This window comes from Spinacia oleracea, chromosome 1, assembly GCF_020520425.1.
Source record: "Spinacia oleracea cultivar Varoflay chromosome 1, BTI_SOV_V1, whole genome shotgun sequence".
Lineage (NCBI taxonomy): Eukaryota > Viridiplantae > Streptophyta > Magnoliopsida > Caryophyllales > Amaranthaceae > Spinacia > Spinacia oleracea.
In genome coordinates, this window is record NC_079487.1 from 125,892,773 (window position 1) to 125,913,797 (window position 21,025).

At 32.0% G+C, this 21,025-nt stretch overlaps 1 protein-coding gene and 1 pseudogene across 1 annotated transcript; both read left to right on the forward strand.

Annotated features, from left to right (window-relative positions):
* Window positions 1–4,866: 4,866 nt before the first annotated feature.
* LOC130459330 (anthranilate N-benzoyltransferase protein 2-like) lies at window positions 4,867–8,053 on the forward strand. Its single transcript, XM_056826643.1, has 2 exons — window positions 4,867–5,652; window positions 7,157–8,053. The coding sequence occupies exons 1-2, from the start codon at window positions 4,974–4,976 to the stop codon at window positions 7,825–7,827; spliced, it is 1,350 nt and encodes a 449-aa protein (XP_056682621.1). The 5' UTR covers window positions 4,867–4,973; the 3' UTR covers window positions 7,828–8,053.
* Window positions 8,054–15,569: 7,516 nt separating this feature from the next.
* On the forward strand, window positions 15,570–18,723 carry LOC110806239 (7-deoxyloganetin glucosyltransferase-like; annotated as a pseudogene).
* The last annotated feature ends 2,302 nt before the right edge of the window (window positions 18,724–21,025 follow it).

Sequence of the window (21,025 nt, forward strand, 5' to 3'; positions counted from 1 at the left end):
CAGAGAAAAGAATAGGGAAAAATAATTTTACGCTTTCTTTTAGCTAATCAAATGTGTTTTTTTTTCTCAAAATTGTATTTCGGCTTTGTAACTCAATATACAAATATAACTTAAATTTTCTTACAAGTCATACATAAAGTAGGTACAAAAATAAAAAATTTACACAAAATAATGCAAAATTACTCAAAAAATTAGTTCAACAGTAGTTGATTAACCAATTTTATATTTCATTTATGGCTCTTGCAATAACAAAAATATAGTACGTAAAAGTCAAAATATTATAATGGCAAGTTAAACGAGAGATTACTGCTAAAAATGAGTCTCTGTGTTCAATGAGTTATAAAAAATGACAAAAGTTCCCATTTTTATTTACTAAGACTCTTTCTCCAATAGAGGCTCATTTTTAAAACTCTCTTCCCCTTGTGACTCTATGAGACCCTTTTTCAGCCCTCATTGGAGGTCTTTAGAGGTCGGCTAATTAACGGTGTTGCTCTAGTAGTAATAATTAACTTTTTTATATAGGCGATGTGTTCTTATAATTTAAAAATATACGCACAATAATACTTAACTAGTGTGTGGCCCGGGCGATGCCCCGGTTGCTACATTGAATAACAAAAAGTTTTAGCTTTTTCTTGAGCTCAATATTTGACCTAAATACTTGTATTCTATAGAATGAAAAATATCCGTTAAGTTCGTCAACTACACAGGCACGCTAAGTCATTTATCATGGCAAGTAAGTTTTCAATCATATCATCTTACAATTTGTATAATTCGTTTTCTCGTGGAACTAAGTGCGTCAAATTAATAAACACCAAAATAGATATAAATGCAGCTATATAAGGAAATCCTATAGTTGATTCTTATGAGACTTATGATATCAGGTTTCTTCATGGTTGTCATAATACTTTATTTTTTTTTCCTTTTCAAAATAGTCCATAGAAATTAAAAAGTCACATAAAAATTTATTTGTTTTAGATTTCATGTGAATATTTATTTATAAATTAATGTGAAGAGATAAACCACAATTGGTGGTTGGTTAAGATGGTAATGAGAATTATCACCCAAACTGGAGGTCTGGTGTTCGAACCTCATTGTATTAATTTTTGGTTGTCCATTACATAATACTTGGTAAGTGGATGATGTGGCGTGAGGAGAGTACTACGTGACACATATACATTTTCCACAACGCCTTTTAATATATTAGTATAGATTGGTGAATTGCTTGTTGCTCTTTTTATTAATATTTTCTTGCAGTTTTAATGTTTACTGATTTTGGTGAACGTCTTTTAAATTAATTCCCTTTTATGTTGTAACATAAAATGTTTTTGTTGAATTTATTTTATTTTTCTGATTCACATAAGAGTGAAATAGACAATCACTTTTTTAAAGCTGCATTAGACTTTTCTTTTTATATATCATAGATAATTACATCAATTATTTTTTCTTATATATTTATTTACTTTAAAACAAGAAAAATTGCATGTCATGTAATCTTTCTCTAAGAGCAACTCAAATTGTGAGCTATAAGGTGGTGTAGTTAAGTTTGTCACATCAAATTTGTAGCTACAATTGATTTAAGCTACAAAGTTTTACATTGGTTGACTGCAATACCTTGTAGCTCCCAATAATATTTAATTTATTTATTTGATCCAAAATAAATTATTCAATATCCAACAAGATTTTGAGTTACCTGCTTAAAATAGCTACAAGATTTTGATAGTTTTTTATGTCATTGATGTACCAATGTTTGGCTCACAAAAAATAAAAATACATGAGCATGTCTTTTTTTTAACCATTTCAAAATTCAAAATTAAAAACATTTAACATTCTTAGTCAACTTCCCGGTTCATCAATAATTGTTATATTGCTTATGTAAAAAAAAAAAAAATGTTCTATTACCCCTTCAACTTTTATGCCAAAATATCCTATTATTTAATTAATCACTAGTCTATACCTAGTAGTATCTAAAAAAAAAAATCATATATGATTGATGACATGTGTCATCCTCGTCTTTCATCCATATATTTTTTTTAACTTTTGCTACTAGGTATTTACAGCTTCATCAACATCTCTTCCACTTTGTCTTCCTCGTTCAATATCAATTTACCATTTAATTCATCTATACATTCAACCTCTTCCACTCCATCGATCTCCCTCTTTAACACTCAATATTAATTCACTATCTACTTTATACTTCATTTGTTCTTATTTACATGACACAATTGGACTTTTGGGAACTATCCACACAAGCTTCTTTGACTTTCTTTTGTGATTTATATTTAAGAAAAAATATAGTTGTTTGGTGTCTTGATAGATTGGTCTCAATAATTAGTTTTTAAATATCATTTTTTTTTAATTTTTTCTTATCCATAATTAAAGATACGGATTTTTCACGAAATACCCCCGAGTTTTAAGTTTATTCACCAAATACCTCACCAAATACCCTTGAGGTTTCATTTTCTCGCATGACTTAACCTTGCCGTTAAGTGGCTGTTAGAAACTTTATTTCACAAGATACCCCTGTATTTCAAAAAACTTTATTTCACCATGGTTTCATATGTTTTCACCATATGCCCCTATGTTTTCTGATGATTTCACCATATGCCCCTGCTTTGAACCAGAACCTCCAGGGCAGCCCTTTGCTGTGAACCAGAACCACCATTTCCCCCCTTTCCGGCAATTAAGAAGTTTTCATTACTAAAATCAATAGGTTGCTGAACAACATCACAACTTATCTGATATCCTCATATATAACAGTATGCAATATGGATATCCAAAAAAATAAATCAGTAAACTGAATTCATCCAGGGCACCATTGTACCATACCCACATGAGATAATTAACATCAACCAAATGACATTACAACAATTAATAGGACTTGACATTGAAACAAGAAAGAGCGAATTGAGCTTCCGCTACCTATGAGAAGGCGAAGTGGCAACTGGGCTACTAACACCCGAAGACTTGAGACTAACACAGTAACACTAGCACTACCCTCCTCTTCAAAAACCGATGAACTCGAAGCAACAGCTGATTGTTTGTTCTCCAAACAACACTCCTCCGCTTTCAAATCACCTTCTGCCATCTTGATTTCTACTACTCCGTAGTACAAATTGAAAAAATCACGCATCCTAATTGCAATCACCCACCTAATTTAATTAACCACAAAAATTAAACTCAATAGTTAAAGACATACTTAGTATAAAACTAGAAAACATGATACAAAAATTAACAAATCAAAAAATGGAGTAGTGTGCACTAACATACAAGCCAAGGTTAAGGCTAACATACAAGCTGAGAAATTTAGCAGCTAACATACAAGCTGATAAATGGAGTAGTGTGCCTGCCTAGTGTGAAGTTGTGAACTAACATACAAGCTGAGAAATTTAGCAGCCACAACAAATGGAGTAAAGGCTAAGGTTAACGATATTACCAAAATCTACAAGATTGCAATTTAACAATGTTTACATGAGCAATTGGTAACAAAATGATCTCTAAAGCCCCATAAACAGAGAAATTTATTGTTTTGATTCAGAAGCCAGAAAACAAAAATGGAAAACATAATATCCTCATCAAAGCATTCTGAGATCAGCAATACAAACTTTCTGATCTCAAATTCTCTGAGATCTCAGTTTCCCAGCGATCACCATTCTCATAAACCCTAAAATCAAATTCCTCTAATCTCAATTTAACTATGCATAATCAACACAAATAAAACACGGATCTTAGCTTCATTTACCAGATCAAAACCAAAAACCCAGCAAAAATCAACCAGAAAAAACCTTGAATTCCTCAAAGGAACACGAAAACTTTGATTTTGCAACGTATTTAAATGCAATCAAACGAATTATTAATAAAAAAAGAGGGGAAGAAATCCATCAAATTTGTAAGGAAAGTCGTATAATTACACAACTAAATGACTTAGTCATCAAAATGCAGCAACCAAGCAAATGAACACAAAATCATAACCAACAATAAAATCGAAAGGAAAAAAATGCGGGACTCAAAGAAAAAGAGGAGATTGTAACCTTTTAGCGCGCTTCGGGTCGATGAGAGCAAGTTCAGCGACTCTCTCCTATGAATTTGTTCTTCCATGCATCCCCACTTTTCTCTCTCCTCCATTTCCACCACCGACCCTCCTCTCTCCTCCACCTTCGCCGCCACCGTCGAACGACAGTCCGTCAAAAAAATCAGCGTCAACGGACAAGCTTCGAAGGTGCGGGGTGACATGAGCTTGGTTCGCCGCCCTAGAAGAGATAGAGGACCGATTGTCGCCGCTAGATTCGTCCGACTTGGAGGAATCAACGGCCATGGAGAGGGAAGTGGCTGCAGGCGCACCTCCTTGAGGAGGAGGAATGTCAATTGGAACAGGGTATAATGGTAAAAGCACACTAACGCCTAGTTAACGCCGTTAGCCTCCAAGGGTCATTAAGGGTATCTAATGCACAAAAATGAAACCTCAAGGGTGTGTGGTGAATTACTGAAACAACGAGGGTAATTGGTGAATAAACTTAAACCTCGAGGGTATCTCATGAAAAATCCGTTAAAGATATTAATGTTTGAAATCGTGAATTGACAAACGTGACTAATATTGTGTCAATGTAAATAAGAACAAATGAAGTACTTTTTTAAACTTTCAAATTTCACCTCTATATAAATCATTCCCACTAAAATCACAAATCATTAATAAAATTAGCACTTTAAAATACGGCTTAACAATCACTGTATAATTGGCAGTTTATTGAATTGGCTCAAAAGCTAATTTATTAAAAATATATAACGCGGATCACACGGGCTACAAGTTACTTGGGCTACAAGTTACTGTGTTTTAATAAATGCAAACTTGATCAAGAATGAACATGCATATGCATCCCTTTCTATATAAATAGCCAACGACCAGATCTTCCAACGTCCATCACCTAACAAACCAAAAGTAAGACAACAAAAATACATAAAATTAATAATATTGCAAAATGAGCACCATGGTGAAAGAATCCACAACTATATGCCCAGACGAGCAAACTCCAAACGGGAGTCTTTGGCTGTCAAGCCTAGACTTAATCACACGGTCACCATACACCCACACTCACGTCTTGTTCGTCTATGAACCCAACAAGAATCTCGACACTAACCCGACCCCATTTTTCGATACAAACCTTTTAAAACAAACACTAAGTAAAGCCCTTGTGGCGTTCTACCCTATGGCAGGACGCCTTAAAACCAACAACAAAACCGGTCGAATAGAGATCGATTGTAATGCCAAAGGGGCCATATTTTTCGAAGTTGAGACGACACATGTGTTGTCCGATTTCGGAAACTTTAACCCGACTCCGGAACTACGAAAGGTTGTGTTTCCTACATACGGGTACGCGGGTGGGTTATCGTCGTTCCCACTACTAATGGTGCAGCTTACAAGGTTTAAATGTGGTGGGATAAGCCTTGGGTTTGTGCAGCATCATCATGTAGCTGATGGAGCTTCTCATGTGCATTTTATTAACTCTTGGGCAAGGCTAACTAAAGGACTTGACCTTAATGTTATGCCCTTTCATGATCGGTATAGTTGTTTTGCGCCGCGTGACCCGCCTCAAATTAAGTACCAGCATTTGGAGTATGAGCCACCTTTGCCACCCTCAGTACCTAAGGCGTTTTCAGGTGAGCATTTTTTGTATTGATTGGAAACGATGTTGTCCGTTTTAGTTACGTTGTGTTTGTTTAATTTTGGAATACTTAACTATTTCGTACATAATAATATTAGGCCAATTTTAACCCTTTTCACATTTTATTTTAGTAGAATTAATGCCTTTGTTTTTGTGTACTTTGGGAAAAAGTATGAAAAAAAAAAGTAACGAAAAGTCTTGTTTCGCCAATTTTTTATAAGCAAATAAAAGTGGAATGACTTGACGAGTAATAAGTTCTTTTGTCGATCTTGCTTGTCTAATTTCGGAAAACTCAAAGTACATAATATTAGGCCAACTTTAATCCTTCTCACATGTACATTTTATTTTAGTAGAATTAGATTTTTGAGCCCGTACAAAGAATGGATCTTACCTTCTTACATAGTGGTATATTTTAGTCGTTTTTTAAAGTTCTAATTTTATGGAGGGTTTGTGATTTTAATGTGAATATCTTATTAATACAGAGGAGGAATTTGAAGGTTGGAAAAAATGCGAAGCATAAATTAAAGGAAAATTGGTAATATTAAATCCAACATTTGGCCGATTTTATTTTATTAAGCCCACCTATAACATACTTTTTAATAATCTCACATTTACTACCCAACGACTTTTATTAAAAAAAATATTACCAAATTTTGCTAAATTAAATGGTGAATTAATTTTGAGTGATAAAAAGGGATGCGAAGTAGAAGAGGTTGAATGAATATAAGAACTAATGGTGAATTGTTGTGGAATGCGGAAGATGAAGTGGAAGAGATTTTAGAGCTGCAAAATATAGCAAACAACAAAAAGAAAACACTACAAGAATTTATATCTTTAATGTCAACCTAATAACGACGAGTCAAAAATTCCGTTGCAAAAGCCTTTAGCGACAGGGCTAACAACCAAACAAAGACGAGAACAACCGACACAATTGTCTTTTACGACGGGTTAACGACGAGATTTTCCATTAATGATGACCCCCTTTTATGACGAGTACGTGACAGAAAATTCCGTCATTAATCAACGATTATTGGCCTTTAGCGACGAAATATTCCGTCGTTAATAGTACAAATTTTTGTAGTGAATAAAAAAAAAAAAAAAAAAACTCAATTTGATGGAAAAAATAAGGGGAAAACACGTGTTATCTAATTAACTATGATTTTGCTTTGTATAGGCTAGGTATAGATTAATGTCTTTGTTTTTGTCTGAGTAAAAGTAATTATCTTTAATAGGAGAGGGAAAAGGGGTCGAATTGTTTCGGAAATTTTAAATAAAGATTTGACAAGTAATAATTTTTTTTAAAAAAATTGATCTGAAGAAAAAAGTTAACTTGGTTTTTGTGATAATCAAAAGTTTTAAATTAACTGTAAATTCGTTAAATTTCCCTTACTGATCGATAAAAGAATGTGCTAATTTAATTTCTCTCAACAATTTGAGATTTTGAAGGAATTTAAGAATTCTTGTGATTTTTTATTTATTTATTTTTATTTTAATTTCAGTTGATTCTACCACTATAGTAGAAGGTCTTTTCAAATTCACGAAAGAACAAATCAACATCCTAAGACTACAAGCAATGTCTCAAGAAGTGACAAACTATAGACCAAGCACTTTCGAGGTACTAGCCGGACATGCGTGGCGCACCTCATGCAAAGCACGTGAACTATCCGACGACCAAGACGTAAAACTCTACATGCCAAGCGACGGACGACCGAGAATGAAGGATCCAGCATTGCCACTGCCACTGCCACAAGGCTATTGTGGTAATGTAATCTTCTTCACGGCTTGCACCGCTAAGGCGGGCGATGTCATGAACAAGCCATTGTCGTACCCGGTCCGTAAGGTTCACCAAGCGGTAAAAAGAGTAAAAAACGATGATTACTTGAGATCGGCGGTAGATCACCTAGAATCTCAACCTGATCTAGGCGATCTCTATCGTGGGGCACATACATTTACGACTCCAAATTTTACCATAAATTCTTGGGTCACTATACCTGTAAATGATTCCGACTTTGGATGGGGTGGGCCCAAGTATGTCCGCCACGGTGGCATTAAATACGAAGGTCAATCTTATCTGTTAGCAAGTGAGAATGGGGATGGGAGCATTTCATTGGCTGTTAAGCTATACACGGTTCATATGGGTTTGTTTGGAAAGTATTTGTATGATTTTTAGTTTTTTTTTTTTTTTTTTTTGACCAATTAGTCACTTTGTCATTCAAAGTTTGTTTGTCAATTATGAGTCTTCTTTTTAGATTCGTGTCATAGATTATTGCCATTCATTTGTTTGTGCCAAAATAGTTGTATTTTGCAGATTTTTGTTTTTTATTCTAGAGAGTGCTAATGTGCTATACTGCTCTGTGTAATTGTTGGTGTTGATGAAATAAATTTGATTTAAATTAGCATGGCAAATTAATTAACCACTCCAACGGTTTCTTTTTGTTGGTTACGTATTTATTTTAGGGTGTTTTATAATGTTTGTTACGTGAGAGAATCTTTCATTTTATAAATTTATTATACTGTCATTTTTTATGCCAGCTTTTAATTTTAACTGGTCCAATTTTTTCAACTCATTAAATTTCTTTACAATTTTCCCAAGCATGTTAAGTTAATTTGTGCGATTTTTCATTATTGGTTCATTTTGATAAATAAAACAATCTTATTGGTTGTTGTAATGATTAGTGGATTGAGGTTTTACTTGGGTTTATTTTTTTAATAAAATAAAAAATATTTATTATACGTTAATAAACGTGCAAAAGTCCAAACATAACAAACAAAAAGAAACCGAGGAGTATTTTCAAAAAACACTCGAGTTAGATTTTTCAAACAAATAAAACTATGTTGAGTTATATGTTTCAGGTTCGAATTTTTTCTCATTCATTTATAATTTTTATTGCTTTTTGTGACACAAAAAAAAATGATTCGAGTCAGGAGAGAAGATATTTGGTTCGGGTTTAGGTCATACTAGGTTGTTTTTTTGTAATACAATTAGGCTTATAGTAGAAACATAGTGAGTTCGACTATATTTGATTTTGTTGGATCAATTTATGTCAGATCTACTTTGGTTCATAATTAGAAGGTTAGGAACATTACCGTTTCTTGTCATTTCATCATAACTAGCCTTCTAATTGTGAATCCCCGGTGACAACGTTATTGTCTCTAGTCATTTCGTATAACTACCCTTCTAACTGCAAATCCACGGTAAAATGACTAAAATCATCATGTTTGAACTCATCAATGATAACATTTTGCGGATTTGGAGGTTTTTTATTTTTTTTCCACTCATCCCGTGTTAGCTTAGCTTTTTCACACATTTTAAGGTACATCTTCTTTACTTTCTTTTTCATATAAATTACAGTCATTTAAGGTACATCTTCTTTACTTCCCTTTCTATTGGGTTTATTTATGTGATATTTCCTATTTTGTTTTTAATAGAGGGGCAAAAATGGAAAAAAAATTACGACAAAAATAAAGGGGGCTATTCGGCTTTAGGAGACAGATCACCAATAACTCAATAAGCATACAAAGACTTTAGTAGGGTGCATCTAAGAATTATTATGGCTTCTTGGACAAAGGAGGAATCTATCTAGGGGTGATGATAAAGGTCGCAAGTTACGATAATATTTAGTTGTCATAATCTTATGTGTCGGAATTTAATTAGTACATATAGGCATCACGTAGGCTATCCGTCATCAGAATATTTTTACTATCAATGCAATATTTTTACTACGAAAATATGTAAACAAGGTATTCGATATAAAGAAGGAAACAAATTAGAATATTAAGACTTTCCTACCATTTTTTGAAACATTTATAATAGGTTATATAAGTTAAATATTTTAGTTTCCAATTTAAATCATGACACATAAGCATGTCATGTCATAATTGTGACACGGCTTAAAAGTCGCATGTTGCGACCTTTATCATTTCCGATCTATATATATTATTAAATCTCCAAGACAATCCATGTCTTCTCTTCATGTGTCGCGATGACTTGACAAGTGACATTTCATCGTCGCGTCACATATACGCACAAATAATTGTTTATCGTGTCCTAACAAAAAATATAATGTTGCTACCATCCTTGAACTCATAACCTCTTACATGTTATTGCAAAGTTTTATTCATCACTCCAACCATACAACTTATAACTCTAAAACAATTAGAAAAAAGAGATAAGGCTTTCTTATGAATTTATAAAACTTTAATGTCCAAATTTATGTATTTGAGTAACTTTTATGATAACATATTCATTCTTATTTTTTATTCATTTACTAATCAAATCTTATATCTTTTCTAGAAACTTATTTAGATTAAACATAAACCATGAAAGACAACTTTTGTGTAAGACCGCCTTATCGAAAAGACCACTTTGATTGCTTTATTAATCGGTTCTATTGTTTAACTAATTGGTTCAATTGCTTAACTAATCAGTTTCATTACTTAACTAATTAGGTTCGTTCCTTAACTAATTAGTTACAGTGCTTAACTAATTGGTTTCATCCCTTACCTAAATGTTTCCATTGCTTAACTTATACGGAGTATGACACCAAAGTGGTTTTTTGTGTAAGACCGCCTTATACAAAACTTTGTAAATCACGAAATTAACAGAAAAAAGAATAGGAAAAAAATAATGTTGTGTTTTCTTTTAACTAATCAAATGTGCTTTTTTTTTCCTTTTAAAATGTATTTCAACTTTGTAACTCAATATATACGATTGTCACAATTTTTTTTATATAAGTTATAATTAAAAAAAAAAGTTACAAAAATAATGAAACTTTTCTCCAAAATTTAGTTCAACACTTGTTGGTTAACCAATTTCATTATTAAACTGCATATATGATAAAATTCATATCATTCTCAAACTGCATATATACAAAAACTTAAAATAAATTTTAAATTAATAAAGAGAAAGCAAATTATATGTAACATTCTGGGACATTGCCCGACCACTGGCTAGTTAATAGGTCGGAAAGAAAGTACTAAATATGTAAACAAGGACTATCACCTAATGAGAGTGAGGGATAGCTCAGTTGGTTAGAGCTTTCATCCCGGTTACAGGTGATCTTGGGATCGATTCTCATCCCTGCCCTTGTGGTTCATTCGCGCAAAAAAAAAGACTATCACCTAATGGACCGCATAATTAACATGTTAATTTAATGGAAAATTTGCCAACAGGGGATCTTTTATAACCCAAATTTTGCGAGAAAACACCTTATATAATTTATTTTGTGAAATCACACCTTAATGTAAATTTTTTTTTTTTTTTTTTTTTGCGAAAGACAACCTAAGGGAAGATTCCAGCATTGACTGAGATTTTTGGGTCATTGACTTGCACGTGAGAAATGCATGTGGCTTAAGTTTTGCTAAAGACACTTATTTCCCGAGTCTTGAATTTTTAAACTTGATTTCTTTTTCAACTTTAGGTTTTAAAGCTTAGAACTTTGGAGGAAAATTGGGTGTAGATAGAAAAATAAAGCCACGTGTGCTTTTCATGTGCAACACAGTGGCCGGAAAAGCTAAGTTAATGTCGAAAACTTCCATTTGGTTGTCTTTTGCAAAAAAATTTACATAAAGGTGTGTTTTCACAAAAAAGTTAAATTAAGGTATGTTTTCACAAAAAAAATTATATAAGATTTTTTCTCGCAAATTTTGAATTATAAAAGGTCATTTTTAGCAAATTTGCCTAATTTAATTACCATAATTCTTTTTCATGTCATGAGTCATAACCTACTAGTGGAGTAGTGGCCTAGCGGGTTCAAATATAAGGCCCAATTTGTTATTTTCCTACTCCATAATGGACACATTGTTAATTTGTTATGAATTCTTTTTCATCTCATAATCTACTAGTGGAGTAGTGACTAGCGGGTTCAAATATAAGGCCCAATTTGTTATTTTCCTATAATTGACAGATTGTTTTTCCACTTTTCTATTTAAATACACCCATGTTAGTCTTATAGATAGACCCGGCAAATGAGTGGTTCGGATCCAATTCGGATTTGGTCCATTCGGATCGGGTCATTTTTGGTCTCTCTCACTTCAAACCGGGTTCGGGTATGGGTCGGGTCCATTCGGAATTTGAGTTTAATGCGATTTTTTGATGGTCGGATCGGATCGAATTTGGGTCAAGATTTTGGGTCATTGTCGGATCAGATCATTATCAGTTCGGTTCATTTCGGATCGGATCATATCGGATCGGTTTTTTTCGATTAGTTCGGATATTTTCGGGTTAGATTAGACTTTTCATGTTTCAAGTTTTGATTGGCAATTTCTCTTTAGATTTGGTCATCATTCATAAAATAATATTCGATTATTTTTTATTTCATATGTAATATTTCTTACTTAGTAATTAAGGGATAATTGTATATGGTTCGAGATTACTGATTTATTGTATAAGAATTTAGTAAACGATAAGGGTTATAATTTCATATTGTTACAAGTGATAATTTAGGGGACTCTAGTCTTGCTTCTACTAATGTATAGTCGAGAAGGTGAAACATGAAATATGGACAAATATAACAATATATATTAGTGATTAATAAAAGATTATCATGATTTAGTAAAGTAGCTAGTATTTGAGACTAAACTCTCGGATTATTTTATAGATAATATATATGTGGTTATTAATGATAATAATAATAATAATAATAATAATAATAATAATAATAATAATAATAATAATAATAATTAAAAAGCTTGTGTTATTTAGTCTGACCTATTGATAAATTTGAGTTGTTCTTCAGTTGGGATTGGTTCGTTTCGGATCTTCAGTTCAGATCGGTTTCGGGTTGATTCAAATTATACTATTATTTTCGGTTCGGGTTACTTCTTCGAATGAAGATGGTTCGGGTATCGGGTCATTTCGGGTTAAATCAATTTCGGACTGATTTCGGTTTTGATTCGGTAAATTTGGGTTTCTGTATGATTTTAGGTCGTCATTTCGGATCAAAATCGGATAATGGATCGGATCATTCCGATCGGGTCAGTTTTTCCACGTCTACTTATAGATATATACTTAAAAGAATAGGTTGTTGTATGGTCATCTATCATTCCATAAATATCTCTAACCTTTAATATGCACCAACTTTTCAAAACTATACATATCAATAGTGCTTTGGGTGGAAAAAGTTGAAAATCACTATTTACAAGAAAATAAAAAAATAAAAAATAGAAGGTCCCTTTAGAAACTCTATCTTGAATTTTTAAAGGTGTAGGGTTCAAATCTCATCCCAAACATATTTTCCCTTCTTTCTTCTTCTTTCCCCCCCCCCCCATTAATTTTCTTATGTGTGATATGTATTCTTTCTCTTTTTATCTTCTCTTTCTTTCAATTTTCAACCATATATCCCCTCCGTCGTCCCTCCCCTCCCGTCTCGTCATTGTTCCTTATTCTCTTTGCCTGGTATTTTTTTCCTATTTTTTAGTCATCGGATTTTTCATCTTTTTCAATCAATTTTCATAAATCAGGCATCATCATCATTATAAAATGATAGATCTAAGTGTACTCTTTTTTAATAATCTTAATTCCACAAACTAATCCAATCGCAATTCACAAACATTTTTTTTGCTAACTTGGGGATGGGGCACATTAACTTAAAAGTAGATATGATAGAAGATAGTGGAGAATATTTTATTGAAGAGTAAATTAATAATATTTCATGTGTTTTTTATTTATTTGCAACACTTTGTTTTTCTCACTTCCCAATGCACAACTTGAGAATTTTTGTACTTTTAATTATCGATAACTAAAAACTATATGAAAAATTTATATTCGAAAAATATGTATTTCTTCTGTTTCTAAAATATTACATCATGGTTGACTTTTAATTTACTACTCTAAGAGCGAATTATGTATAAGTAAAATTATTCATAAAAAAATTAATATTTAGAAAACATATATCGATTAGAATCTAACGTTACCCTACATGACGACAATGGTTCTTACGTATGAATTAAAAAATAGTCAAAGTTGTGGTGTGAATAGTGTAAAAATCATGCAAGATGGTGCGATATTAAGGAACATAGGAAGTATTAAGACCAATCTATAACAAGATTCCACAAGAATATGTTTTTTCCTTAAGTATAAATCACAAAAAATAAACAAAGTACATATAAGGCAACCTGTTGCAGGTAAAAAGAAATGGAGGAAGTACTTCATAGTAAAATATAACTATTTGTTCACACGATCGAATAACTATTTGGTAAGAAGTTGGTCTTATATAACCGTCATATATAAGTTTTTGTGCAATTTTTTAAGTGTCAAAAGTTAAACCGTGTCCGCCACAAAAGAACCGAGGAAGTATGTATATGATTATTTATGTTTTTTTTTTTGTGCAAATGAGACACAAGGGCAATATATATAGATTATAAACGAGGGGTTTCGAACCTTACACCTATCATATACAGGCCCTTAATATTAACCACTAGGGCAAGACATCATATATATATATATATGATTAAGATATACTATTGATATTATAGTGTGTTATTTAAATTGGTTTCCTAATCCTATAGTGTAATTCCTACATTTAAGGGTGGAAGTCAAAGGAAGGTACGTATATTGTCTTTTCTTTTCTTTTCAAGAAAGACGAAGGTCCCGCCTTACTTCCCCCTTCTCCCCCTCTCTCTCAAACCCCTAGCATCCTTTAGCAAATTTTTGAAGGGATTCTATCGAATTTTATGGGTAAAAATCCCCAATCTTTAATATTTTTTGGGTTTATTCTTTTAATTTTGTTTTTCTTTAGGTTAATAACGCATTGAAGATGTTGAGTCATCAAAAGTCGATTATGGTTGAGATATTACCATATCAAAGAAGCGGTTCCGAAACATATATACTAGTAAATTGGATGAAGAATTTCATATTGATGTTTTAGATTAAATGTTGTTTAGGGCTAGCTAATTATTATTGTAGATGTCGTATGCCGCTTTATTTATTATTTTTCCTATTCCCTTCAAAAAAAGAAAGACGAAGGTAAACTTTTTACTTCCTCGGCTTTATTAATTTGATGTTTGACACTATTTACATAATTTACTTTGACTATCAACGGTGATTTATATTTAAGAAGAGAATATAGTCATGTGAGGTTTTGTTATAGTAGTCTCATTCTATAGGTTTATAATATTAACCTTTTGTAATTTTACTCATTGATAATTAAAGATATTAATGATTGAAATGTTGCATTGGCAAACGTACGTGATAAAAGAATTGTGTCAACTAAAAAAGAAAGGTGGAAGTGTTTGAATAAGGCACTATTTTGTTAGACTTATTTTGACCCGTTTTAGACAAAATAAGTTCAGACAACTTCACTTAAAACAAGTGGAGAAAAAACAAGTTTTTTCCCTACATTTCACACACAAATAAGTTATCTTATATAAAAAAAAGTTCCAGATAAAAAAGAATATATTTATTTACATATTTTATCGGTTCAAATAAGTTAGATAAGTTAAGAGAATATAAGTTTAGACAAAATAAGTCGAATATAACAAAATCTAAGATAAGACATTGTACAGAAGGTCTTGCATGCACAAGGTGTACAATAAATTTATTGTGCACCAACATAACTTTTATCCAGTTTTCTCTAACTTTTACTCAGTTTTATCTAACTTTTATATTACTCCGTATTAAAAAAAAGTTAATAAATAAACATTTTAAAGTGTTAAACGATTAATTTTATATATTATTAGTGATTTTGAAGAAATATTTTTGATTAGAATGAAAATTTTTATTACTAAAAAGCAGATAACTTTTACATATAAAAGTGTAACTTTTAAGCATTTTACGTCAACTTTAACTTCGGTGTACAATATTTATAGTACACCCCATGTAAATAAGAATTTGTGGACACTGTATGTATAGGCTGAGGTTTTGGTTAAGCCTTCACCAAATATTTACAAAACGTCCAAGGTAACAAAAACAAAATGGGTTCAATATCAAGAGATGCAGGGCCAAAACCTCATGCTGTCTGCATCCCATGCCCTCTACAAGGCCACCTTAACCCCATGCTACAATTAGCTAAAATCCTCTATTCTAGAGGCTTCCACATTACCTTTGTAAACACTGACTACAGTCACAATCGCCTGCTGCGATCCCGGGGGCCTACCGCCCTCGTGGATCGCCCGTCTTTTAAGTTTAAAACCATACCCGATGGGCTGCCCCATACAGATGCCACACAGGATATCGATGTCCCTTTGCTTTGCGTGTCCTGTGTCCATGGAGAAGAACTGTCTTGATCCCTTTAAGGAGCTCATCGCCCGCCTTAATAAGGCGGACGATGTGCCTCCCGTAAGCTGTATTGTATCGAATGCTACTATGTTTTTTACACTTGATGCTGCTCAAGACTTTGGTGTTCCGGATGTGTTGTAAAATCGTATGTTAAATTTTGGCCCCCTATATATAATTTATGATTACGCCAACTGAATACAAGATATGATATACTTTCTCACCAACTTTTAATTTTAAGGTTTGTAAAGTAAATCTAATCATGTATACGTAGTTTGAGTCTTATTAGCTCTCGAGTACCCTAGGATGTTAAGCTCTCATATTTTAAGGAACTTTGTTTATACTAATTAAAAATTGCTAGAGTTAGAAAAAAAAAATGGCAAATTTTATTTTATCAGTTGAATTATTGCTAGTCTCCTTAAAAAGGTATTAATTTTAAAGTACCTTAAAGTAGTCCCAATTTTAAAGGCTCTTTGTTAGACAATCTTTAACTATATATAATTAACTATAACCTTATTAACATGTTATAGTCATAGTTGTCACTTTCATATAATAATTAAAAAAAGTTGATAATAGCCCAACTACATTATTGTTAGAGAATTACATAGTATGTCAAAAATATTTATTATCTAATTTTTCATTAAGGACATATATTTTTTCTACAATCTCCGTTTTAAAATGATCTTTACAATTTCTATTTTAATACGTTTCAAAATGGTGTTTACATTGTGTATTATTCTATTTTACCCTTCCTATTCCATAGCTTTCCATTCACTTTCTCTTACCTTATTCATTTTTTTTTCTTACACCTGCTCACTTTTTTACACTCTCACTTTTATCTCACTTTTTTACGCTCTCACTTTTACTCTATCCATAACTTATGGCAAAATAAACATATTTTAAAGTAATTTTTAAGAAAAAAAATAAGCAGAACTTAGCACGGAACGTGTTGCAATTAAAAAATTGATTCATACTTCAATTTTAGGGATGAATACAGGATATAAACAGGTTTAGAACAAGCTTTTATGCCCTCTGTAGATTTCCTATTTTGCCCTTTTCTATAAATGAAGGGTTAAATTGGAAGAGAGATTAAACTTTAAAAAACTAACTATAAGTAGTTGTTATTATGAATGAATATACAGATGCAAACTTCGTCTTAGATGGGGTACCTGCAATGGAGGACATCCAAATGAAGGACATGCCAAGTTTTATTAGGACAACTGACCCTAACGACTTTATGGTGAACCATGTTCCACGACTAATCCACAAGTTGAAAGAAGCTTCGGCGATTATCTTCAATTCCTATGATGCATTAGAGCACGATGTCCTCCAAGCTCTCTCCTCCTTTCTCCCACCCCTCTACACCCTTGGCTCGTTACAATTCCTTCTAAATTCCATAACAGAATATAGCATTTATATTAGGAAAAATTGATATTATCGGTCCCAACTATGGCCGATTTACTTTAAAAGGTCCCAACTTTTGATTATGTCAGGGTGGTCCCAACTATAGAGAGTGTTTTTCAAAAATGGTCCCTTAGTTAAAATTAAGTGCTAAATAACTTAATTAACACTCATATCTCTCGTGCAATAATCATATTTTTTAATTAAATGAAGTAAATGGAACAGTATGATATGCTTAAATCAACTTAATTAATAGTTTAATAAACCAAAGGACCATTCTTGGAAAACACACCTTAAAGTTGAGACCACTCTAGAATAATCAAAAGTTGAGACCTTTAAAAGTTAAACGGCCATAGTTGGAACTGTCAATATCAATTTTTCCTTTATATTATTGACGAGGAAACTAAATCAATCACTACAAGTTTATGGAAAGAGGACACACGTTGCCTTGAATGGCTTGATTCCTTTGAGCCAAACTCGGTTGTTTATGTCAACTAGCTTTTGAGCCCGTTCAAATAACGGACAGTTGTGTAGTGGTTATTCAGTCTATCTTTTTAAGTTCTAATTTTATTGAGGTTGTGATTTTAGAGTGAATATATATGGTTTAAATAGAGGTAAATTTTGAAAGTTGAAAGAATAGATAAATTAATACGGAGTAGTATATTAATATTGAGTGTTAATCGGGAAGATGGAGTGGAAATTGTTGAATGAATAGATTGTATGAGGAAGATGGAGTGAAAGAGGCAATTGGAGTTGTATAATATATCAAACAACAAAGAAAAAATAAAATAAAAAAGCAAATTGTTGGAGGAAAGAATGGATGACACGTGTCATCTAATCAAATATGTTGACACATGTCATCTAATCAAATATGATTTTCTTTTTTAAATACTAGGTATAGATTTTGGAAATGTTACTGTTATGACTAATGATTAGTTAATAGAATTTGCATGGGGACTTTCTAATAGCAACCAACCCTTCCTTTGGATTACTCGCCCTGATTTAGTCATCGGGAAATCCGCGGTCCTTCCACCGGAGCTTTTAGATAAGACGAAAGATAAGGGACTTATTACAAGTTGGTGTAACCAAGAGCAAGTGTTGGCGCACCCTTCAATTGGATGTTTTCTGACTTATTGTGGTTGGAACTCGACAATTGAGAGTTTGATTAACGGTGTGCATATAGTATGTTGGCCTTTCTTTGCTGAGCAACAAACTAATTGTTGGTTTTCTTGCAACAAGCTAAAGTGGGGGGTTGGAATAGAGATCGATGCAAATGTGAAGAGGAGTCAAGTTGAGAAGCAATTAAGTGAGTTAATGGATGGTGAGAAAGGTAAGGTGATGAAGGAAAAGGTTATGGAGTGGAGAAACTTAGCTCATGAGGCGGTTGCTGCTCCCAATGGTTCTTCTTACAACAATTTGGCCAAGCTCATCAAACTCCTTCGATCTTCATAATTGAATTTCGATACAAATTATAATTAATGAACTTTTTAATAGAGGATACTAAGGGTATACTCGTAATTGTACTATTGTGCCATATTATTAAAATAGATTATCATTTTGTTCGGGAGCGTGTAGCTCATGGTGATTTAGTTGTTCGTTATGTCCCTACTGAGTTACAGTTAGCTGACATTTTTACGAAAGGTTTGTCAGGTCAGCGTTTTGAGTTTTTACGGTCCAATCTGCACGTGGTTCTCATTGCACAGATTGAGGGGGTGTAATAGAGGATACTAAGGGTACACTCGTAATTGTACTATTGTACCATATACATTATTATATATATGAGTCATAGGCACCCGTATTAGGGTAAGCCGTATCATTATATTCACAATTTTAATTTGTGCACCAATTTTTATTTTATTTTTATTTTTATATACAATCGTTTTTTTTCTATATATTATGTATTTTGCGTGTATTCGATTCCATAGAAGTATACTCCCTCCGTCCCTTAATACTCGCACCGGTTTGACCGTTGCGGAGAGTTTAAGACACTTGAATTGACTTATTAATTTAATGGATGTTACTACCTCCGTTTTAAAAAGATCTTTACAGTTACTATTTGCACGTACTCCAATGTAATATTTAATTATTAATATATCCAATTTCGTATGTGAAAAAATTATAAAAATTTGATATTCTGAAAATACATTCCGAGACCAATCTAACAAGATCTTACATATAACGTTTTGATGTATATAATGGTGAGAATTTACGATCAAAATTTTTATATTTTGGACACATTTTCCAAAGCGTAAAGAACTTTCTAAAATGGAGGTAGTAGTTGATAGTGGGGTATTTTTTTAATATAGTTAGTGGGAAATTGTAAGGGATGGGGAGTGGTGAGTGGGAGATGTGAATTTTTAAATGATTTTTTGTAGGGAGTAGGGGTGTAGGTGGGTTAAGTGTGAGAAATAATATAATATTGGTAAAGATTTCCATTTATAGAAGCGGTGTAAGTATCAAGGGACGGCTCGAAAAGGAAAGCGGTGCGAGTATTAAGGAACGGGGGGAGTATCAATTTGTAATAATTCATGCTCATTAAAATAGGGACAACCTTTTCACCAAAACTTATCCTTAAAACATACTCCGTTCATTTTTAGGATGTCCTTCACTACAGTCCAATGACCTGTGACCCTCACATGGTTCGGATACGATCAGGATTGGTATATATGTTCATCATTCTCAAACTATGGGAGTTTACAAAAGACGACTATGATTTAACCCAAAAAAACGACTATGATGACTCAAATGTTAACCTAAGTTCAAAAAATTCAGAAAAGTTAATATAATGTAAGTTCAAACAAAATAAATCGAATAGAATAAGGCCATCGTACGTGTATATGTATTACAATACTTTACAAAATCAGGGTGTGTTCTCTTTCAACTTATAAAACCTGAATTTATCTGAATTTATATGACATTATTTAACTGTATATAAGACTTTATAGGACCCTATAAGACCTTATTGAACCTTATTATAACTTGTTTAAGTTTATTAGATTATTTATACACTTCAAGCAATTAAAATGTTTATAATAGTTGATTGCAAATATTATTAACTATAAATTAATAAATTAAATTATTATTTATTTCTTATATTAATAATTATATCTTTATATTATTATTAATATAAATTATTACCCCATCTAATAATACTATATTTTTAAATCCGACCAAATTCGACCCGTTTGTAAGATACTTGCGATTAGCTCTTTGATAAACATAGTAATTAATACTAACATATTATCGATAATAATTAACCGTAATTTAAAAACCACGATTTTTTTTATATATTAATAAAAGTAGTATGATTTATTTAAGCTCCGTTCTATGAAACTTATATTGTTTGAACTTATATTATCTGAACTTAACTGAACTTATCTGAATTATTTTATCTGAAATAAACTTATTTGTATGTGAAAATGTCTGGAAAAAAACTTATTTTTTGTGAACTTATATTATCTGAAATTAACTGAACTTATTTGAACTTTACTGAATTTATGTGAAATAATTCAAAATAAGTCGAACAGAACATAGCCCTAATATAACAACGTAATAATAGTCAAATACCTCATCAAAAATAAATAAAAAATAATAGTCAAATATATAATAATAGTACGTACTAATAATCATAATATATTATATTTTATTTATTGGATCTTATAAGACTTTATTAGAACTTATAAAACTTTATTAGAATTTTTTAAAAGTAATTATTATTATATTTCTAGTAATATATATCATTATTGTTCTTCAA